Genomic DNA, 23,794 nt, shown 5'->3' with positions numbered 1-23,794 from the left:
TGTTGAACTCAAATATTCCAGTCAGATATTGGAAAAACTGAGTACGATACATTCTGATGCAACTGCATTGGAGTATCGCTGGATTAAACATTGCCCCTCCAATTAACAAAGAGGTTTATGCTGCAATAAGCTGCACAAAGCTGATTTTATCTGTGCAAGTGCTCAGGCACGTGCAGGTGAAGCTGGTGATGAGCAACAGGAATTAACAAACTGAAAGTTTACGCATTGGAGAATTACAACCATACTTTGTGGAAATGTCCTGCGACTTGGCCACCCTAGGATTATTTCAACTGTCAGCAACAACAGGGTAAGAATCTAATGATGACACTGATTAAGAATCCATTTTTATCCAGCCCCTGAGGTTTATTTGCCTTGGGTTTGCACAGCTGTTGAGCAACTGTGCGGGTAGCAATGCGAACGGTGTCACAACCTCTCTCTGCAATACCCCATCCAGATCAACTAAGTTATCTCCTTGGGTAAAAACTCAGGACAAAAGATTATTTTGCCTGTATAGCATTAGTTATTGTGTCCTCACTTTCAATCCTTGTTTCTTCTTTTACTCTGAACACCTTTGGATGTTTCATTCCCGTAAAGATGCTATATAAATATAAGTTCTTGTTATGTTAGTACAAACTAAAAAAAAAACATTGGAACATGCTCCATTTTGCTTCTGTGTAGAAATGCAAGTTGAGGAAGTGTTGGTTCTCATCAGGGTAGGCAATATGGCTGACATTGATAAGAAAATGGCCTTTCTGCTTTGGTGTCCACACAAAAATTTGAATGCAAGGATTGAATTGTAAATTGGAGGGGTTCAGGTATGGGACCTCCAACTGGTCTAGGATATTACGGGAGGAGTGTGTTTTTTGATTTTTGCATTGTTTAAAGGCAAAAGTCCCCATTCACAAGCCTAGTTGATTAAAATTTTAGACAGCAACATGACAGCAAATATTATTTTTTTTCCACCCTAAAATTTTTCCCAATTAAGGGGCAATTTTGTGTGGCCAATTCACCTACCCTGCACATCTTTTTGGGTTGTGGGGGTGAGGCCCACGCAGACACGGGGAGAATGTGCAAACTCTACATGGACAGTGACCCAGGGCCGGGATCGAACTCGGATCCTCAGCGCCGTGAGGCAGCAGTGCTTACCACTGGGCCAACGTGCCACCCTCAGCAAATATGATTCCAAATAACCTTTGCACTTATTATTGCAGTGCACTTGGTTTATTAAATTGCAGTTTGGGCCTCAGCTTCATGCTAATGGGAATACTTACCCTGCATGTAAAAACAATGAAAGCCAGAGTCTGTAAAACTGATCAGGAATTTCAGGGTTGAGGAATGGCAGCAGTCCGCACACATCATCCATGCAGTGTACCTGGAAACAAACAGCATATTCTAAACTCCGGAACAGCATTTGGCATGGTCATGTGTAATTTCAAAATATCTCAATTATAAGAACATTCAAGGATGAGAAAAGGTCACTGGAGGAGATGTCATCCAGAGTTTTCTCACGTTATATCCACTTTGCCCCCTTCTATCTCATCCTATAAACACTATGAAAAATCGGGAGATGCTTTCGTCTGAAACTCCTCGCTCTTCACACTAAAAACGTACACTTGTCCCGCTCTTTCGTTTCTAATAGAAAAAAGGTGGCCACACCTCTACCAGTTTAGTGAAAAGAGGGCAGCTCTCCTGACGATGCAGTGCCATTCGATCTGACCCTAGTGACCTCTGGAGACTGGCAACATGTGTAATTCAGAGCAGAGACTGGTGGAGTGGCTTTTATGTGCTGCGTTGCTGGGTTTTCATGCAGAAGCTAGGCAACCGGATAGAACCCCACAAGTGTTAACTCACCAAACAGCAAGATCACATGCTAGCTCTGCTGCGGCGTTGCTATCTTCAAGGACCAATCTGCCAAAAGGTGGCAGACAGCGGGAAATTCTAGATGCATGGGACAGCTTGCCAAGAAGCTTGTGCAAATGGGTTGAGAGCATAGACATGGCCAGCTCCAACTTGCCTAGAGCTTTTGCATCAGAAAATGGTTATCATTCTATTAACCAAATGGTCTGTTTCACATACACACAATGAAATGTTTGCTCGACAATTTTGACTGCAGCCTGTTGGGCATCCTGGCCAACACACAGTGAGGCTCTACAATCTGCAGCCAAGTTTTCAAGGCCCAGAACTGATCAAGGCCACCTACCCATGATATCTCAAGCTTCATCAATTCAAGGACAGCAGTCACCCATCTCCCAAGCTGTAACCACCTGGGATACACTCGATAGGAGCACATGGACAGGTAACAGAGCCCAAAGGACAAGTAAGTGGTTGCTCAAAGGCGATTCATAATTATTCCTTTCAACTGTGTAAGGACTTTTCCTGTTGATTCCCTTATTTCCTATTTATTTTATTTTGTCGTTATCATTTTTGATCCATGAATTGCTAATGAAATATACCTTTAAGTAGAGCACGGGACCCTGACGTTGCGGGGTGACCTGCTGGAATTCTTGACTCTTGAGAAGGTCAAATTTGAACTGAGGGGGAGGATGGAAGGATTCTACAATTCATGGGCGTTATTCATTATGCACTTTCGAGAATTGGATTACATCGAACATTGGGGGGGGGGGGGGGGACTCTATGTGATAATGGTGACTATGGGTGATTCCTTTTTGTCATTTGTTTGTGTTAACATGCGGGCTAATGTTTGGGGATTTAGTGGGAGGATGGGATCATTGTTATTGTTATGGGGATTGACATTGCATTTGTTACTGATTATTGTTGGGTGTAAATTTGGGAGAAAATGTGGAAAAGGAGAATTAAAAAATATATTTTTTTTTAAAGTAGAGAACGGGAAGTTAGGAACTGAAAGTTGCAAGTTAGTACACTGTGCTATGAAGATTTAGATTTTGAATTGAAGAACTCAGACTTTATGGCACCCAAGGGATTTGGTTTGATTGGTTGGCCGGTGGCCAATGGATTGGCCAAGGGCCACATTCTGCCTGGCAGGGTTCCGCCAGGTGGGGCATTTTCAGAGAACCCAAACAGAAAACTCATGGATTCTGAGAGGACATGTGTACTGCTCTCTCTCTTGATCTCGAAAATGTTTCCTGCCTGCTGTTTCTGCAGAGAAAGCTTGAGACTCTGATGAATCTACAGTGAAAACCATTACAGACTGAAAGCAAAGACATCCAACTGGAGCCTAGACTGAAGAAAGATCTAACAGGAAGATGGCCAGAGACTTTTATCCTTTTACTTTTAGTATTTTATTTTACACCCCTCTTTCCCCCGTGTTTGTCTGTCTTGTGTGTGTAGAGGGTGGGGCAAGTTAAGGCAGGGGGAGGTTAGAAATTAGATAACTAGTTTTATTTGCCTACTTAATTATAGTTATTGTTATTAATAAAAGTTAACTGTGTTTGAATTTACAAACCTGGTGACTGTAGTTATTGGGCAGCCGAAGACCAGAGACTTCGGGTATTTTTAAAATAAAAGTTAACTTCAAATGTGTCCCATCTGGTCAAGTGGGACTGGAATTAACCGTGCACTAGCCCAGGGGGCGTACTGCAGGAAATGCCGTGGTGACTGTGTTCACAAGCACCTGCTGTCCTTGTCCTTCCCAGTGGTAGAAGTTGAGAGGTTAATTTTAAGAAGCCTTGGTGACTTTCTGCAATCTAACTTGCAAAGAATACTCTGTGGCCACAGTAAGGCATTGGTGGAGGAAGGGGATGTTTAAGGTGTTGAATAGGTTGCTGATCAAGCGGGCTGTTTTGTCCTGGATGGTGTTGAGCTTCTAGAGTATTGTTGGAGCTGCACTCATCCAAGCAAGTGGGGAGTATTGCATTATACTTTCGACTCATAGATGATGGAAAGATTTTCAGAGTCGGGATGAGAGTCACTTGCCACAGAATTCCCAGTGTCTGACGTGCTATAGTACGGATGACATGTGTGGAATTTCCAGTTAATATTTTGGTCAATGATGACCACCGAGATGCTGATGGTTGGCAGACTTGGCAATGGCACTGCCATTTAATGTCAAATAATGCCTTGCTGTCAAGGCCATTCAAGCAAGTCACCCACATGTTGGATGTCAACTCTGGCCCACAGATGTAATGAGGTTTGGGATCGATAGGCCCTTGCACAGCCCAAACGGAGTGCTGGTGAGCAGGTTATTGATGAGTAAATGCCACTTGATAGCATTCATCACTTCCATCACTTTGCAGGTGATCGTGGAGTAGACCAATTGGCCGATTGGATTTGTCCTACCTTTGGTGGAAAGAAAATTTTCCACATTGGATAAACACTAGTGTTGCAGCAGTCCTGGGACAGCTTAGCTAGGGGTGCAGCTAATTCTAGAGGATTACAGCCGGGACATTTTCAGCGTTCTCAATCTTTGCTGCATTCCATGCACTCAACCATTTTTTTGGATGGCATGAGGAGTGAATTGAGATATTAAGATGGGGACATTAGAGGAGGTGGAGAAGGATGCACTTCTGGCTGAAGGTGCTCACAAAAGCCTTAGTTCATGCACTCATATTGGGCTATGGCCATTATGGAGGTCAAGGATTTTCCTGGGATCACCTCCTCCTATTAATTATTTAATTATCTACCACCATTCAGGGAACAGAGGGAATTCCAACCATATGCAGTGGTCAGGACAATCAAAAGGAAAGAAAAATCCAAACTTTAGATCAGTTTAAATAAATCTGAAAAGTGAGTTCAGCAAAGATTATTTTAAGCTCAAAACCAGGAAACGGCAAGTAGGGGTCATTAATATTGAGCAGTTTAATCTTGTTTATTGTTTATAATATTGCTGTTCCTTTAAAAAACAAGCCATGGGAAGTTAATTGAAATAAGATTCAATTACATCTGTACATTCACTTGTTTATAAAATAAAGTAGCTTAAAGATTTGGATTTAGTTTTACCTCACAAGGGTTTTCATTCTGTCTGCGGAAAGATTAACTGAAGTACACATGAGGATGTGTGTGAGAGACAAGATAGCCAGCATAGATCTTGGGAGGTACAGGTTCACCCCCGAATGTAAGACACAGCACCTCTGAGCCAGGCCGAATATTTACAGCAAAGTCTGAAATTTACAAGAGGCCATTAACACTGGCAAGAGATCCTGATTTTTAAAAAGCAGAATACAGTGGATGCTGGAAATCTGAAATAAAAGCACGAGGCCTGACAGCATCTTCGGAAGGAGAAACAAGAGTTAGGATTTTTGAAATCTTTTTATTGGATTTTCTCCAGAGTTAGGATTTGAGCAAGGGCTGGGTGGGACAAGGACAAAGGGAAGGTCTGTGACAGGGGACATTGAATGACAGAAGGTCTTCCAGGGCAACGGGAATGGTGACGCGGCAAGGCAAGAACCAGAGAAACAAAAGATGTGCCTAAAGCAGGTATTTAGCTCTCTGAAAGGAAACATAAGAAAAAACAAATAATGTAAAGAAAAGGAATCAAAATGGGGAACAGAGATTAAGGTCTGAAATTGTTGAACTCAATGTTGAGCCCGGAAGGCTGTAAAGTTTTACTGGAACATTGCAAGAGGTCAAGGACAGTTATGTCAGCGTGAGAACAAGGTAGAGAATTAAACGCCAGGTCGCGAGAAGCTCAATGTTCTGAAAAATGGTCACTCAATCTTCATTTGGTCACTCAGTGTATAGAGGGCCAGCAAATACAGTATACTAAATTGAAAGGAGTACAAATAAATCACTGTTCACCTGGGAACAGTGCTTGGGGTGTTGGACGGTGATGAAAGAGAAGGTAAAAGGGCAGGTGTTACATCTTCTACTTTTTTATGGAAAGGTACTGTGGAAAGGGAGCAGGGTGTTGGGGATGATCCAGGGATGAACTAGGGTATCGTGGAAGGAACAATCCCTTCGCACTGCTGAAAGGGGAGGGGAGGGAAAGATGTGTTTGGTGGTGGTGGAGTTGATGGAAAAAGACACGGTGGCAGAGTGGTTAGCACTGCTTCCTCACAGCACCGAGTACCTGGGTCAATCCCAATCCCGGGTCACTGTCTGTGTGGAGTTCGCACATTCTCCCCGTGCCTGCGTTTGTCTCACCCCCACAAACACAAAGATGTGCAGGGTAGGTAGATTGGCCACGCTAAATTGCCCCTTAATTGGAAAAAAAAATGTTTAATTACTTTAAATTAACGAAAAAAGGAATTGATGGAAAATCATCTCGAAAATAGTAGCAGGAGTAGCTCATTCGGCCCTTCGAGCCTGGGTGGGGTGGGGTTACAGTGATAGCGTTGGGGATTGGGGGGGGGGGGGGGGGGCCTGGGCGGGGTGATCTTTCAGAGGGGCCAGTGCAGACTCAATGGGCCAAATGGTCTCCATCTGCACTGTAGGGATTCTATGGAATATGATCATTGCCAATACTCCATCGCAATGCCATACTCCTGTGCTCTCCCCATATCCTTTCATGCCTTTCGAGTCGAGAAATTTATTTCCTTCTGAAATATATTCAGTGACTTGGTCTTCAGAGCCTTCTGTGGGAGAGAATTCCACAGATTCACCACCCTCTGAAGAATGTTCCCCTCATCTCAGTTCTAATTGGCCCAGCCCCCATAGTCTGAGACTGTGATCCCTTGTTCTAAACGTCCCAGACAGAGGAAACATCATGCCTGCATCCAGTCTGTCCAGCCCTGCCAGAATGTGAGACGTTCCGAGGAGATTCCCTCTCATTCCATTCTTCCAAACCTCAGTGAATATATGTCCGGTCGATCAAATCTCCCCTCCTATGACAATCCTGCCATCCCAGGAATCAGTCTATTGAACACAGAGACTGCTGGGGTGGGAAGTTAGGGTGAAGAGAAAGCTTGTTGTGGTTCTGGGAAGGAGGCGAGAATAGGTGTGTGTGAAATGTGGTAGACACACGGAGAGCCCTGGCAATAACAATAAAGGGGATCAATCCTCAGTTGAGAATAAATGGAGACAATTCAGAAGCACTGTTGTGGAAAGTGGCATCATCAGAAGGGAATGCAACAGTGACGGAGGGACTGGGAGAATGGAATGGACTCCTTACAGGTGTAGGATTAGAGAAAGTCTATTCGAGGTAACTGCAGAAGTCAGCGAGTTTGTAATCATAGAATTATAGAATTTACAGTGCAGAAGGAGGCCATTCGGCCCATCGAGTCTGCACTGGCCCTTACAAAGAGCACCCTACCGAAGCCCACGTATCTACCCTATCCCCGTAACCCAGTAACCCCCACTTACATTTTTTGGACAGTAAGGGCAATTTAGCATGGCCAATCCACCTAACCCGCATATCTTTGGACTGTGGGAGGAAACCGGAGCACCCGGAGGAAATCCACGCAGAGAACATGCAGACTCCCCACAGACAGTGACCCAGCCGGGAATCGAACCTGGGACCCTGGAGCTGTGAAGCAGCTGTGCTAACCACTATGCTATCGTGTTGCCCAATGAACACTTGTTGATAGCCATCACCAGAAATGGAGACAGAGAAGTCAAGGAAGGGAATGGAGAGTTGGTGTGGACCATGTAAACTGAGAGAAGGGTGGAAATTGACACCAAAGTTGAAGAAGTTTTCCAATTGCTCAAATCCTATTGCATCTCTAACTTCTCCTAGTTCTGATGAAAGGTCATCGGCCTAAAATGTCAACATTTAAAAAAAATGTCTTCCCAATTCTGCCCGACTTGTTGAATATTTCCAACATTTTCAGTTTTTATTAGATTTTTGATCAGTTTGGGCTGGATTCAGACTCAAAGATGCATGAGGGGAACTGATTTTATTTGTAATCCAGTATAAAAGCTGAGGCCTTTCCATTAGCTTCAGGGAGTCAATGTCCTGAGCCTAGATTACAGCACCCATCCCTGAAAAACCACATGACTAATACGGCCCAGATATTGGATTGAAATAATTCAAAGGGTTTTTAGATAAATCCGTTTAACAAGAACAAAGAACAAAGAACAAAGAAATGTACAGCACAGGAACAGGCCCTTCGGCCCTCCAAGCCCGTGCCGACCATACTGCCCGACTAAACTACAATCTTCTACACTTCCTGGGTCCGTATCCTTCTATTCCCATCCTATTCATATATTTGTCAAGATGCCCCTTAAATGTCCCTATCGTCCCTGCTTCCACGACCTCCTCCGGTAGTGAATTCCAGGCACCCACTACCCTCTGCGTAAAAAACTTGCCTCGTACATCTACTCTAAACCTTGCCCCTCTCACCTTAAACCTATGCCCCCTAGTAATTGACCCCTCTACCCTGGGGAAAAGCCTCTGACTATCCACTCTGTCTATGCCCCTCATAATTTTGTATACCTCTATCAGGTCGCCCCTCAACCTCCTTCGTTCCAGTGAGAACAAACCGAGTTTATTCAATCGCTCCTCATAGCTTATGCCCTCCATACCAGGCAACATTCTGGTAAATCTGGCAGATTTACATCTGCCAGATATATATATCCATTTGGTGAAATTAGTGTCGGCACAGACCACTCAATGTTGCCATGACCACTCTGCATCACTGCTTTTGCAAGTGCTGCGGGAGATGTGATTGGCTCCAAAGAAGGAATTTGCTGTTGATTTTTCAAATGGATGCAATATTTTTTTTTTAAGCTGAGATCTGTAGTGTGCTCACTACTGTCACTCTCCACATCAGTAAAACAAGGAGTATGCTGCCTTGTTTTGGAGAAGCTGAGATGATGCTGCCACACACGTTGCACCCCAGAAGAGGGCTAACTCCAACAACATAGCTACAATAAAGAATTCTGACATTTTCCATTGTTCAAGCTAATAGTTTCTGTGCAAAGCAACTTTTTAAGTGCGGAATCATTGCGCGATGAATGTTTATACATGTAGCAAATGTGAATCCCAGCTAAAGAAAACAGCACTTGTCCAAAGGTATTACTATGTTTTCAACTTCCAGAGGGGACTAAATAAAGCAGTTAACTGAGGGCAGCACGGTAGCATAGTGGTTAGCACAGTTGTTTCACAGCTCCAGGGTCCCAGGTTCAATTCCCAGCTTGGGTCACTGTCTGTGCAGAGTCTGCAGGTTCTCTCCGTGTCTGCGTGGGTTTCCTCCGGGTGCTCCGGTTTCCTCCCACAGGCCAAAGATGTGCGGGTTAGGTGGATTGGCCATGCTAAATTGCCCTTGGTGTCCAAAACATGTTAAGTGGGGGTTACTGGGTTACGGGGATAGGGTAGATACGTGGGCTTCAGTAGGGTGCTCTTTGTGCGGGCCGGTGCAGACTAGATGGGCCAAATGGCCTCATTCTGCACTGTAGATTCTATGATTATATTAACTCTACAGGCACTCTGCTAATTTAACAGAGTGCTATTGCAATAGAGTTTCTCCAATCAAATTGGCCTGATCCCCATCTGCAGTGCACATCATAACAATAATCTTGGAGTTTCTACCAGCAAGGACTATGGCTGGAATTTTCTGGCCCTGATGTGGCGGGACCCAGTGGGTGGGAATCTGGCGAGCCAATCAAAAGCCATTGACTTTCAGCAGAACAGGAAAACCCCATCCTATGGAGCAGCAGCGTGCACATTTGATAGCAGAAAGAGAATGTGCCATGAATAGAAGTGACCAGTTCAGTTTAGAATCCCTACAGTGCAGGAGGAGGTCATTCGGCCTATCGAATCTGCACCGGGCTTTCGAAAGTCCACCCTATGCCCAATCCTCCATCTTATCCCTATACCTCCATCCAACCGTTGGACACTTAGGGGCCATTTATCATGGCCAATCCATTTAATCTGCACATCTTTGGACAGTGGGAGGAAACGGAGCATCCGGAGGAAACTCACGCAGACACGGGGAGAACGTACAAACTCCACACAGTCACCTGAGGCCGGAATTGAACCTAGGCCTTTAGCGCTGTGAGGCAGTAGTGCTAACCACAGTGCCGCCATGCACCATTTGATTAATATTAAGTTGTATCAGTATCCAGGGTGGCGCAGTAGTTAGCACTGCTGCCTCACAGCACCGAGGTCCCAGGTTCGATCCCGATCTGGGTCACTGTCCATGTGGAATTTGCACATTCTCCCCGTGTTTGCGTGGGTTTCACCCCCACAACAGAAAGATGTGCAGGGTAGGTGGATTGGCCACGCTAAATTGCCCTTAATTGGAAAAAATGAATTGGGTACTCTAAATTTTTTATTTTTTTTAAAGTTATATCAGCATCCCTCAAAATGAAAATGGCACTGTTTAATGAAAATACACCGTTATGTTTCACTTATTTCCTTCACACAGTGAACAACTATTTATACAATCACAAGCAGGAAATCATCGTCAAGAAGAAAGGTGTTTATTCAGACCTGGGAACAGAGTGTTGCTTCTTCATGGAAATAACCTTTCATGAACTCACAGTATTCTCTTGACGTTATCTCACATCTGCAAAAAGAATGCAAACATTTTCAATGTGGCACATCACAGCTAAACAAGCAGGGAGGTAAAGCTCAAGGCACTTTTAAATTAGAATTTGAGGGCAGGCAAGGTGAGGCTGTGCAACATCTCCCTTTATTTACATTTCCCAGCTCCTTTATCCCGATGTACTCAGACTTACAAATAATATGCCCATAGGTAAAACTTGCTTCTTTACTCCATGCAAATATCTAGAGTTGGGAAACGATATACTCCTTGATCTGAACTACAGAAAGTCCAATCTAAAAGGTTCATCAACCGGTTGCTGCTTTGGCAGATGAGTCCGCTGTCTGCCAATGGCATGGGCAGTTCACAGTATTAAAAAACAACACCAGACGCTGGAAATCTGACAGGAGGAAATATATAGCAGCAACCTACCAAGCTGAAGTACATTTCAGAGAGTCTTCCCACTACAGTGCCGATGAAGGGTTTGCACTTGAAATGATATAAGCTGCCTTTTCTCTTTGAAGATGTTTATAGAACTGCTGTGAACTTTCACTCATTCTCTCCTCATTTAGACTGTATACAAAAGGTATGAAACCTTCTTCAATAATAACAGGCCTTTGGCATCTTTGATACTAACGCATACAGGTTGAAAACCCGGACCGAAATGCTTGGGGCCGAGTGTGTATCGATTTTGGAATTTTCGTATTTTGGAATATACTGCGTAGATGCAGCATTCTTTGGGAACTGCGCATGTGCGGTGTGCATTGGGTATTGTGCATGTATGGAATGTTGGGAACTGCACATGTGCAGTCTGCGTTGGGAACTGTGCATGTGGAGTGCGCATTAGGCACTGTGCATGTATGGAATGTTGAGAACTGCACATGTGCAGCGTGCGTTGGGAACTGCGCAAGCATGGACCATTGGGAACTGCGCATGTGTGGTGCGCTTTGGGTACTGATCATGTACAGAATGTTGTGAACTGCACGGAGTATTGGGAATTGCACAAGCACTGAGCATTGGGAACTGCACATGTGCAGCGCATGTTAAAGACTGCGCATGTGTGGTGCATGTTGGGAAATGCACATGTGTGGAACATTGGGAAATGCGTATGTGTGGAACGTTGGGTACTGCAGACGTACAGAATTTTGGGAACTGCACATGTGCGACGCATCTTGTGAACTGCACCTGTGTGGAACATTGGGAAATGCGCATGTGCAGTACGTTGGGAACTGCGCATATGCGGTGTGCTCGAAAAAGTGTGGATTTTGGATAAGGGATGCTCAACCTGTACAATCTTGAGCAGGGAGTAATATTGACAAGTGGCCACCAGCACACACTCACACACACACCAGAAACAAAAGGGACATTGTGTGGGTGATCAATCACACTGATAAATTACTGACCACCTGCGGGCTGATCTGCCAAATATGAACAACTTTTTGATTGAAAAGGAACAAATCCATATGCACATGTTTATTAAAACCTTTATAACCACTGCTAAACTGCCTAAGTTTAACTGCAAAATTGCCAATACTGAGGCCTTTGTCTATTTTGCACCAGAATAGTCAGTAAAGGTATAGTGGATGCACCTCCAGCGTACATCAGCATTGGCCCCCATTCTTCCATGAGGTTCAACACTTCAATCAGAAATTAGAATCTAGTAGATTTTGGAAATCACAGGAGTTGAACTGATCCTTGAGCAAAGTGTGATGTCTGAACGGTGAATGACTTAGTGGGGAACCTCCAGGTGGGGGTGGTGTTCCCAGATATCTGCTGCCCATGTCCTTCTAGATGGTAATGGTCATGGGTTTGGAAGCGCTGCCCAAGGAGCCTTGGAGAGTTACTGCAGTGCATCTTGTAGATGGTGTACATGTTCGTCAGTAGTTGAGGGAGTGAATGTGTGTATCTGGGGTGTCAATCAAACGGTTACTTTGTCCTAGAAGGGGTCGAGCTTCTTGAGTGTTGTTAGCGCTGCACTCATCCAGGCAAGTGGAGAATATTCCATCACACTCCTGATTTAGCGTTGTCGATGGCGGACAGGCTTTGGGGAGTCAGGTGAGTTACTCGCTGCACAACTCCTAGCCTGCTCCTATAGCCACAGTATTTATATGGCTAGTCCAGGTCAGTTTCTGATCAATAGCAACTCCAAGAATGTTGAATGTTCAGGTGCATTTGTGTCTTCCAAGGTCAATACACCCTTCCTGGTGCGTGGTGTCCAGGAATGAACATACTCCTAAATGCCATGTAAGCAGAGCTTTAGACCACTGTTGTTTAATTACATTGCATTGTATTTCAATTCCTGAGAGAAGAAGCCTTTTTAATCTGATTAGTTGTATGGGTGTCATGAGACATGCAACGGGATTTAGGGAGCAATCCGCCCTGTGTTTTTCGGCGGCGGAGGTGGCCTGCCGGCGGGATTTTCAGATCCTGCCGTTGTCAATGGGATTTCCAGTTGACTGCATCCCTCATCACCGGGAAACCCGTGCGCTGGCTGCAGAACCGGAATATCCCGTTGACATGAACAGTCGGTAAATACCCCCCACGTTGTTAAAACAATTTAATAGCACCACAATACTAATGCAATTCAGCATTTACCACAATCTTGTTACACATGGGTGAATCTCCATTCCTGGTTGCAAAACAGAGATAAGATGGCCACGATTCAGTCATTATCCTGTCGGATGGTGTTAATTCAGTCCCAGCAAATGAACCCACTTCATGTCTGACTGCTATAGGTGTTTTTCCAAGGACCCAGCATCACCAAGTCAGCTTCCAAATCTCTCCCAAAGGATGTGTGTCAGTAAAGTGAATAGAGCCGTCACTCTGGGGGTCAGACAGCTCCCCTCCTTCAGTGAGATGGGCATGGCTCAGAGGGAGGACTGAAACTCCAGGGAGCATTGAGGTCAAACAAATGTCATTAATGGGAAAAAATGCATTTTTATAGTGATTTAAAAAAAAGAAACAGGTAAGTCATAGAAACATGAAGCAGTCCTTCCCGACTTTGCTCCCATTCCAAAGAGATAAAATGGGTGTATGCGAGGAAGAAAATTAGAAGGTAAAAATGTTTTTTCCCTGAGAATGCCATACTTTTAAAGTAATTGTGAAATTATTATTCCCTGATGCTATCAATAAACAAATTAAAAGGCAATGAGAGGCACTTTTTCAGCCAACCACCCCAACTCGATCCACAGATCAGGTGTAATCTACTCTGTAATTTAGCCAAATTGGTTAACCTCTGAAGGTTAACTTCCCAAACGCTGAAGTTAATAGGATAGCTACTGATCTGCTCTATGGACCACTACTGCGATTTTAATATTGGCTAAACTGTGTTGTTGAGGTTAGACCTACCCAACAGCACGTGACCAAGTGTTTAACCATCTCACCACATATCTACCCCTATACCATTCTACCCTATTCACAGCCAGCTCTTTGATTGAAATGATTGATCAGACTGTCCTTGTTTTCAACACAGAAAATAACTAAGCCGTGCTCACCTCCCTTTGGTTCCAATGCAGCAGGGCCGGCCTGTGATGACACAGTCCAGGTGTGGAAGGTTGGTGTGGTTCCCAGCAGTACTTTTAGTGCAAATCTGAAAGAGAACAATGGAAGAACCTCTCTCATTATCACGGATTTCACTGTATTGCACCTTAACCCACAAGAGGTGGGACTTACCGCCCCCCCCACATGTCAGTACGTGGCAGCAGGATCTTTCCATTCCCGCCTGTCAACGGGATTTCCCATTGTTTGCATCCTCTGTTGCCGGGGAACCCACGGCCGGGTGTGGTACTGAAAACAGGCTGAGAAGATATACCTAATGTGGAGATGCCGGCGTTGGACTGGGGTGAGCACAGTAAGACTTCGTACTAAGATACACATAGGCCAGGAACAGAAACTGTCTCATGAGACCCTGGCTGGAATCGATACTGGGCATCTGCAAAAGCACTCAAGTCAAGGCATGAATCAGTTATTGCTATATGGACTTTGTGATTACCCACTCCAAAGACTATGAATATGTAACAAACTTCTAGACACAGGTGATTAATTTCGCAGCAAGACGAAGAACAGACAAAAGACGATAAGGGCAGTTTCAGAGGACAATGGGTCTTGAATGAACCACCATGGATAAACAGGAGTATCCTGTATTTCCCATTAACCAGTTAGGGTCTGACTAGGTCAATGGCCAGTGGTGAGCGTATACATATGACTCAATCCAAGCTTCCCAATATAAAGAAAGGAGCATCGAACAGATCTTGAGCAATAACCTGGGAGTCCCAGGCACAACCATCGCAAGAAGAAAGGACCCTGGGTTCGAACCCAGAGAAAAATCCACATCGAGTGATCGAAATCTGTCAGCCTCCTTTACTGAGTGCGGGTAAAGCCCAAAGCTCAGCTGTGTGTCTGAGTCATATTTTCTTTATGTGAATAAAATTGCGTTAAACTGTGAACCTGTTTTGTCCTTTGTTCATCTCGCAAACAAGGTCATCTGAGTAAAACTTTTGAGTAAGTAAACTGGTCGAACGTATCAGAGGTTTTAAAGGTACAAAATGGGGGTCGCGGTTGGAGAGACCGGAAGATCCTGCTGGCGGGAACAGCCGTAAAATCCTGCCCAAGGCGTGTGCCTATATCCTAGTGTGTCACCTCACAGGACGGCAATCATTGCTGGGATCACATTTCCTGCGACATTAGTAAAAGTGAAGTTTACAAGAGGTTGAGCAGACCACAACAGATTGGAAGGAGCAGGGATTGTATGAAATAGTCTCTAACAATTGGTTTACATTCACATTCTGAATTTCAGCATAATAAAAGGAAAACTGATGTACACAGAATATCCCAAACCTGCAGTTTAATTCAATAATTCTGATGAAAGTTCATAAGCTGTTTCTCTCTCTACAGATGCTGCCTGACCTGCTGAGTATTTCTACCATTTTCTGTTTTAGATTTACTGCATTTTAATTAAACAGATTAAAAGAGATAATAAATTATTTAGGTTTCCCCCTTTGCACCTCTCACTCTTTATCCTTCTTGAGTCCTCTGGCTTTCAACCAGAATGGCAAAAATTGGACAGCTGGAATCTGAAATAATGGGTGGAATTCAACTAAAATGGAACAAAGTCCCATAGCAAGCACGTTTAGCTGCCTGTTTCCTACCACTTGCAGCTCAGTTCCCCAAAACACATGGCTATAAAACGGCACCCGCATTAGATAAAGGGCCTAAGCGGGGAATGTGTGGCTGAGATCGCAGATAACTCCGTTTTGTGCACTGCTGAGTTCTGCTCGCCGGAACCCCTCAATCAAGCGAGAGATTGGGATGCCATTTTAAAGGGCGTCCTGAGCTCCTCGGCCCTTGAAGTGACCCACGACCCCCCAGCCCCAATGCACTATGACAGGGTCCTCAGTCCCCCCGTGGCATCCCCCGAACAATGCCAGGGTACCACCCTGCCCAAAGGGCATTCAACTGAGGACCTCCGATCCCCAGGGCGACCCCCACGAGTGCCATTCCGTTTGGTTCCTGTTGGTGGAGACCAGCACTGAACATCGCTCGCATGACATCTCCGAGACAAAGGGGATAGATCTGACGCCTCAGTTAGCTTACGTTAAAGTGAGACTAACTGCCTCGCTCTAATATGCAGATTTGCTAAAAAGCGATCCTGCCCACAATGGGCGGGATTTACATCACACGTCTCGTGGGATCGCGTTAGATTTTGTGAAGCATTGAGAGCAGGAAGGTCCTAGGAGCGGGGCCTCCCGGCTTTTAACAGCATCCCTGTTCCGGGCGAGCTGCTTCCACAGCATGGCTGTTGGATCATGCCCAAAATCAAACAAAGCTGAAGGAATCAGACAGCATTTATAGAGAAAGAAGCAATAGTTAATATTTTAGATCAATGAAGAGATCGGGTGAAATTTCATTGACTTGAAACATTAGTGTTTCTCTTGTTGTAGAAGCTTGTGTTTGTATTTCTGGAGCATAGTTAACTACTTGATATGGGGGCGGCATGTGGCGCAGTGGTTAGCACTGGGATTACGGCGCTGAGGACCCAGTTCGAATCCCAGCCCTGGGTCACTGTCCGTCTGGAGTTTGAACGTTCTCCCCATGTCTGTGTGGATTTCACCCCCACAAGCCAAAGATGTGCATGTCAGGTGGATTGGCCAGGCTAAATTGCCCCTTAATTGGAAAAAAATAATTGGGTACTCCAAATTTTAAAAAAGCTACTCTGGGAAGACCCTCACCAATAAATTCTGGTAGAGAGGAAACCCGAGACACTACACGTGTAGTGTCTCCCACCCGCCCTCCTCCTCTAACCTAATAATAAAACCCATTGGTGTGAGGTAAGTACCATATTTTATTATTATTATTACTTTTTTAAAAAAATTTAATTTAGTTGTTAGACAGATCTTGGTAGAAAGTTAGAGGGATAGCAGGGAAGGGAGTGCAATGTTCCTCCTGCAGGATCTTTGAGGTGAGGGATGCCGTTAGTGTCCCTGCTGATTTTACCTGCAGGAAGTGCTGCCATCTCCAGCTCCTCCAAGACCGAGTTAGGGAACTGGAGCTGGAGTTGGAAGAACTTTGGATCATTCGGGAGGCAGAGGGGGTCATAGATAGCAGCTTCAGGGAATTAGTTACACCAAAGATTGGAGATAGATGGGTAACTGTAAGAGGGACTGGGAAGAAGCAGGCAGTGCAGGGATCCCCTGCGGTCGTTCCCCTGAGAAACAAGTATACCGCTTTGGATACTTGTGGGGGGGGGGGGGGGGGGGGACGGGGGGGGGGGGGGGGGGGGGGGGGACTTACCAGGGGTAAGCCATGGGGTACGGGCCTCTGGCACGGAGTCTGTCCCTGTTGCTCAGAAGGGAAGGGGGGGAGAGGAGCAGAGCATTAGTAATTGGGGACTCGATAGTCAGGGGCACAGATAGGAGATTTTGTGGGAGCGTGAGAGACTCACGTTTGGTATGTTGCCTCCCAGGTGCAAGGGTACGTGATGTCTCGGATCGTGTTTTCCGGGTTCTTAGGGGGGGAGGGGGAGCAGCCCCAAGTCGTGGTCCACATTGGCACGAACGACATAGGTAGGAAAGGGGACAAGGATGTCAGGCAGGCTTTCAGGGAGCTAGGATGGAAGCTCAGAACTAGAACAAACAGAGTTGTTATCTCTGGGTTGTTGCCCGTGCCACGTGATAGTGAGATGAGGAATAGGGAGAGAGAGCAATTAAACACGTGGCTACAGGGATGGTGCAGGCGGGAGGGATTCTGATTTCTGGATAACTGGGACTCTTTCTGGGGAAGGTGGGACCTCTACAGACAGGATGGTCTACATCTGAACCTGAGGGGCACAAATATCCTGGGGGGGAGATTTGTTAGTGCTCTTTGGGGGGGGGGTTTAAGCTAATGCAGCAGGGGCATGGGAACCTGGATTGTAGTTTTAGGGTAAGGGAGAATGAGAGTAAGAGGTCAGGAGCACAGATTTGACGTCGCAGGAGGGGGCCAGTGTTCAGGTAGGTGGTTTGAAGTGTGTCTACTTCAATGCCAGGAGTATACGAAATAAGGTAGGGGAACTAGCAGCATGGGTTGGTATCTGGGACTTCAATGTTGTGGCCATTTCGGAGACATGGATAGAGCAGGGACAGGAATGGATGTTGCAGGTTCCGGGGTTTAGGTGTTTTAGTAAGCTCAGAGAAGGAGGCAAAAGAGGGGGAGGTGTGGCGCTACTAGTCAAGAGCAGTATTACGGTGGCGGAGAGGATGCTAGATGGGGACTCATCTTCCGAGATAGTATGGGCTGAGGTTAGAAACAGGAAAGGAGAGGTCACCCTGTTGGGAGTCTTCTATAGGCCTCCAAATAGTTCTAGGGATGTAGAGGAAAGGATGGCGAGGATGATCCTGGATAAGAGCGAAAGTAACAGGGTAGTTATTATGGGAGACTTTAACTTTCCAAATATTGACTGGAAAAGATATAGTTCGAGTACATTAGATGGGTCATTTTTTGTACAGTGTGTGCAGGAGGGTTTCCTGACACAATATGTTGACAGGCCAACAAGAGGCGAGGCCACGTTGGATTTGGTTTTGGGTAATGAACCAGGCCAGGTGTTGGATTTGGAGGTAGGAGAGCACTTTGGGGACAGTGACCACAATTCGGTGACGTTTACTTTAATGATGGAAAGGGATAAGTATACACCGCAGGGCAAGAGTTATAGCTGGGGGAAGGGCAATTATGATGCCATTAGACGTGACTTGGGGGGGGATAAGGTGGAGAAGTAGGCTGCAAGTGTTGGGCACACTGGATAAGTGGAGCTTGTTCAAGGATCAGCTACTGCGTGTTCTTGATAAGTATGTACCGGTCAGGCAGGGAGGAAAGCATCGAGCGAGAGAACCGTGGTTTACCAAAGAAGTGGAATCTCTTGTTAAGAGGAAGAAGGAGGCCTATGTGAAGATGAGGTGTGAAGTTTCAGTTGGGGCGATGGATAGTTACAAGGCAGCGAGGAAGGATCTAAAGAGAGAGCTAAGACGAGCAAGGAGGGGACATGAGAAGTATTTGGCAGGAAGGAGCAAGGAAAACCCAAAAGCTTTCTATAGGTATGGCAGGAATAAGCGAATGACTAGGGAAAGAGTAGGACCAGTCAAGGACAGGGATGGGAAGTTGTGTGTGGAGTCTGAAGAGATAGGCGAGATACTAAATGAATATTTTTCGTCAGTATTCACTCAGGAAAAATATAATGTTGTGGAGGAGAATGCTGAGACCCAGGCTAATAGAATAGATGGCATTGAGGTACGTAGGGAAGAGGTGTTGGCAATTCTGGACAGGCTGAAAATAGATAAGTCCCCGGGTCCTGATGGGATTTATCCTAGGATTCTCTGGGAGGCCAGGGAAGAGATTGCTGGACCTTTGGCTTTGATTTTTATGTCATCATTGGCTACAGGAATAGTGCCAGAGGACTGGAGGATAGCAAATGTGGTCCCTTTGTTCAAAAAGGGGAGCAGAGACAACCCCGGCAACTATAGACCGGTGAGCCTCACGTCTGTAGTGGGTAAAGTCTTGGAGGGGATTATAAGAGACAAGATTTATAATCATCTAGATAGGAATAATATGATCAGGGATAGTCAGCATGGCTTTGTGAAGGGTAGGTCATGCCTCACAAACCTTATCGAGTTCTTTGAGAAGGTGACTGAACAGGTAGACGTGGGTAGAGCAGTTGATGTGGTGTATATGGATTTCAGCAAAGCATTTGATCATGTTTCCCACGGTAGGCTATTGCAGAAAATACGGAGGCTGGGGATTGAGGGTGATTTAGAGATGTGGATCAGAAATTGGCTAGCTGAAAGAAGACAGAGGGTGGTGGTTGATGGGAAATGTTCAGAATGGAGTTCAGTTACAAGTGGAGTACCACAAGGATCTGTTCTGGGGCCGTTGCTGTTTGTCATTTTTATCAATGACCTAGAGCAATGCGCAGAAGGGTGGGTGAGTAAATTTGCAGACGATACTAAAGTCGGTGGTGTTGTCGATAGTGTGGAAGGATGTAGTAGGTTACAGAGGGATATAGATAAGCTGCAGAGCTGGGCTGAGAGGTGGCAAATTGAGTTTAATGTAGAGAAGTGTGAGGTGATTCACTTTGGAAGGAATAACAGGAATGCGGAATATTTGGCTAATGGTAAAGTTCTTGAAAGTGTGGATGAGCAGAGTGATCTAGTTGTCCATGTACATAGATCCCTGAAAGTTGCCACCCAGGTTGATAGGGTTGTGAAGAAGGCCTATGGTGTGTTGGCCTTTATTGTTAGAGGGATTGAGTTCCGGAGTCAGGAGGTCATGTTGCAGCTGTACAGAACTCTGGTACGGCCGCATTTGGAGTATTGCGTACAATTCTGGTCACCGCATTATTGGAAGGACGTGGAGGCTTAGGAGCAGGTGCAGAGGAGATTTACCAGGATGTTTCCTGGTATGGAGGGAAAATCTTATGAGGAAAGGCTGATGGACTTGAGGTTGTTTTCGTTGGAGAGAAGGTGGTTAAGAGGAGACTTAATAGAGGCATACAAAATGATCAGGGGGTTAGATAGGGTGGACAGTGAGAGCCTTCTCCCGCGGATGGAAATGGCTAGCACGAGGGGACATAGCTTTAAACTGAGGGGTAATAGATATAGGACAGAGGTCAGAGGTAGGTTCTTTACGCAAAGAGTAGTGAGGCCGTGGAATGCCCTACCTGCTACAGTAGTGAACTCGCCAACATTGAGGGCATTTAAAAGTTTATTGGATAAACATATGGATGATAATGGCATAGTGTAGGTTAGATGGCTTTTGTTTCGGTGCAACATCATGGGCCGAAGGGCCTGTACTGCGCTGTATCGTTCTATGTTCTATGTTCTATATGGGGAACTATTAGATAAGCCCTTAGGGATGGAGACACCTTCGCAGCTGAGATAATGAGATACCAGTTCAATTGGCCGTTTTTTAATAGTTTTTGCATGTTAACGGCGTTAGAATTCAGATTAGTGTTCAACGAATTATCATTTATAAAGGCGTTGACAATTAAAATAAAGATGAACTCTTAAAGTGGGGGCATCCATTCAGGTTACCACAAGTAAAGCGTAAAGGCTACAAGTATTTACAGGCTATACAGTACATTGCATAATGGTGCACTAACTACTTCAAAAGACGCCAGCGGAGAAAAACTGATTATCAGCAATTTGATTTGTATCAGGATTTTTTTGTGCAACAGGGAGAAAAAAAAAAGAGAAGTCCAGATTAGATATGGTGGTTGTCATGTTATTCACCTTGGGGTAACACAGGCTGCTACTGGATGCAGTTGGACTTGAAAGTAAACTCTAAACTGTGATGTTGGTTCAATACACTTTATTGGACTTCTTAAGCAGTGCACACAGTTCGCTGTGTTTGACACTGTACTAATCTAAGTGTGCTTACTATAACTAACTAGACCAGACTAACTCTGAGCCACGTGTAGAAGGTGCTACCTGATATATACACCCTGACTGTCACTACAGTTGTCACCAGTGGAAAGAGACAGAGTGCTGATGCCTCGTGTGTTTTATAGTGGGAGACCACCCTCTAGTGTTCTGCCTGGTGATTGGTTGTGTTCTGTCCTGTGTGTTGATTGGCTGTACTGGGTGTCTGTCACTGCCTGTCTGTAAGTCATTATGTGCATGAGTGCCTATCATGACAGGGTGATTTTGAGCCCGCGTTTGCTGTCAGTGTGAACGGCGACAAGGGCCCAAAATCCCCCAAGGGTTGGGAAACGGATTGTCGCCAGCGAGATTCTCGCCAAAGATATCTCATTCCTCTATTTTTTCCGCCCCTCGTCGGTGACGTAACGAAGTTCCCACCCAGAAAGGGGGAGCACCTCATTTCAATATATTTTAAAACATTTACACTTCACCTGACACTGGTTGGTAGTACCGGGGTGGGCCCTCTGGGGAGCCCCATTGGGTGGTGAGGGTGTTGGGGGGAGGGGGCAAAGAGTTGTTCGCCAGGTATGATTGATGGGGTATGTTTGGGGGGGGTCTGATACCTGTGGGGGGGGGGTGCAGGGGGAGAGATTTGTGATACCTATGTGGTGGTGGGGGCCCCCGACGCTTGTGGGGAGAGGGGGGGGGCTGGGATTATTAGAAACTTTGATAAAGTATTACCATTCCAGACCAAACCCCAACAGTGACTAGGATAATGCACAGAAGCACTAATATTTTATATTAATTTTGTAACACTGAGGAAAGGATACTTTGCTCCAGGAGTAATTGCACAACGAAATAGGGATATGGTATATCTATCACCTTCCCAGGCAGTGCATTTCATTAGACATCATCTCACCAAGCTGAAAACTAATTAACTCACCAGGGAATCCCCTTACCCAAAACCAAATCACATTAGCCCAAGCTTTCATGATGGTTAATTACACCTCAGGCTCCTAAAAGCTTTGTTGGGTTTCAAACCCAGATTATTTGAAAAGTATGACAGCACATTCTAATCCAAACTTTTAAACGCTTACTCCACAAATAATTATACTACAATATATCAGAAATTTCTATGTCTGTAACAAGAGCGTGCTCCTTTTGTGGAGCAGGCCTTGCTGGCTCTATCACACCAGGCCCTGCCAGAGAAAACAACGCTCCCAGATTCCCTGAGCACGGAGATGCACACCAGTTCTCGGCCAGAACAAATTTTGGTAAAATTCCGCCCATGGTTTCTTTGCAGTTCGCAAAGAAAAAGGTGTGGAAGACAAAATAGGTTGCTGTCTGGCCTTCATTGCTTTTCATCACCATCCGAAAAAAAAGTCTTACAGCACCAGGTTAAAGTCTAACAGGTTTATTTGGAATCACGAGCATTCGGAGCGTAGCTCCCTCATCAGGTGAGCGAAGTGGTAGGTTACACAAACATAGCATATATAGACAAAGTCAATGATGCAAGATGATACTTTGAATGCGAATCTTTGCAGGTAATTAAGTCTTTACAGGTCCAGACGGTGCAACTGGAGAGAGGGATAATCACAGGTTAAAGAGGTGTGAATTGTCTCAAGCCAGGACAGTTGGTAGGATTTCGCAAGCCCAGACCAGATGGTGGGGGGTGAATGTAATGCGACATGAATCCAAGGTCCTGGTTAAGGTCATACTGAACTTGGCTATCAGTTTCTGCTCGGCAATTCTGCGTTGTCGTGCGTCTTGAAGGCCGCCTTGGAGAACGCTTACCCAAAGATCAGAGGCTGAATGCCCTTGACTGCTGAAGTGTACCCCAAGCACAACGCAACGCCATCCGTGCTCTCAAGACCAACCGTAATATTGTCATCAAACCAGCAGACAACGGAAGGGCCACCGCCATTCTGAACAGAACGGTCTACTGCAAAGAAGTGTACTGACAACTCAACAACCAGAAACACTACAGTTACCTGCAGATCCGACCAAAGAACATGCCCGCCAACTCAATAGACTGATCAAGATCTTTGATCCAGACCTTCAGAGCACCCTACGTGCTCTCATCCCACGTCCTTCCTGCGTTGGAGATCTCTACTGTCTCCTGAAAATACATGAGCCAAACACACCAAGCCGTCCTATCGTATCAGACAATGAGACCATGTGGTCTACAGGCTACATTGGAGGCATCTTGAAACCCATCGTACAAGGAACGCCCAGCTTCTGTCGCGACACTACAGACTTTTTACAGAAACTCAGCACCCATGGACCAGTTGAACCAGGAACATTCCTCATCACAATGGACGTCTCGGCACTCTACACCAGCATCCCCCATGACGATGGCATTGCTGAAACAGCCTCCGTACTCAACACCGACAATTGCCAATCTCCAGACGCAATTCTGCAACTCATCTGCTTCATTCTGGATCACAAAGTCTTCACTTTCGACAACAGGTTCTTCAACCAGACACACGGCCATGGGGACCAAATACGCACCTCAATATGCCAACATCTTCATGCACAAGTTTGAACAAGTCCTCCTCACCGCACAGGACC

At 45.5% G+C, this 23,794-nt stretch overlaps 1 protein-coding gene across 9 annotated transcripts in view; it reads right to left on the bottom strand.

Annotated features, from left to right (window-relative positions):
• LOC140394014 (inactive rhomboid protein 1-like) overlaps window positions 1-23,794 on the bottom strand; it is a 561,145-nt gene that overhangs the window by 13,167 nt on the left and 524,184 nt on the right. For all 9 annotated transcript variants that reach the window (XM_072480776.1, XM_072480778.1, XM_072480779.1 and 6 more), the window contains 3 exons: window positions 13,835-13,929; window positions 10,289-10,364; window positions 1,272-1,372 (listed from right to left, as the gene is read on the bottom strand). In XM_072480776.1, the coding sequence (XP_072336877.1) occupies window positions 1,272-1,372; window positions 10,289-10,364; window positions 13,835-13,929 (272 nt within the window). The remainder of the gene's footprint in view (window positions 1-1,271; window positions 1,373-10,288; window positions 10,365-13,834; window positions 13,930-23,794) is intronic.

The sequence above is a fragment of the Scyliorhinus torazame genome, chromosome 17 (assembly GCF_047496885.1).
Source record: "Scyliorhinus torazame isolate Kashiwa2021f chromosome 17, sScyTor2.1, whole genome shotgun sequence".
Classification (NCBI taxonomy): Eukaryota; Metazoa; Chordata; class Chondrichthyes; order Carcharhiniformes; family Scyliorhinidae; genus Scyliorhinus; species Scyliorhinus torazame.
The sequence above is the reverse complement of the archived record's forward strand: the minus strand, read 5'-3'. Positions and strand labels throughout refer to the sequence as shown.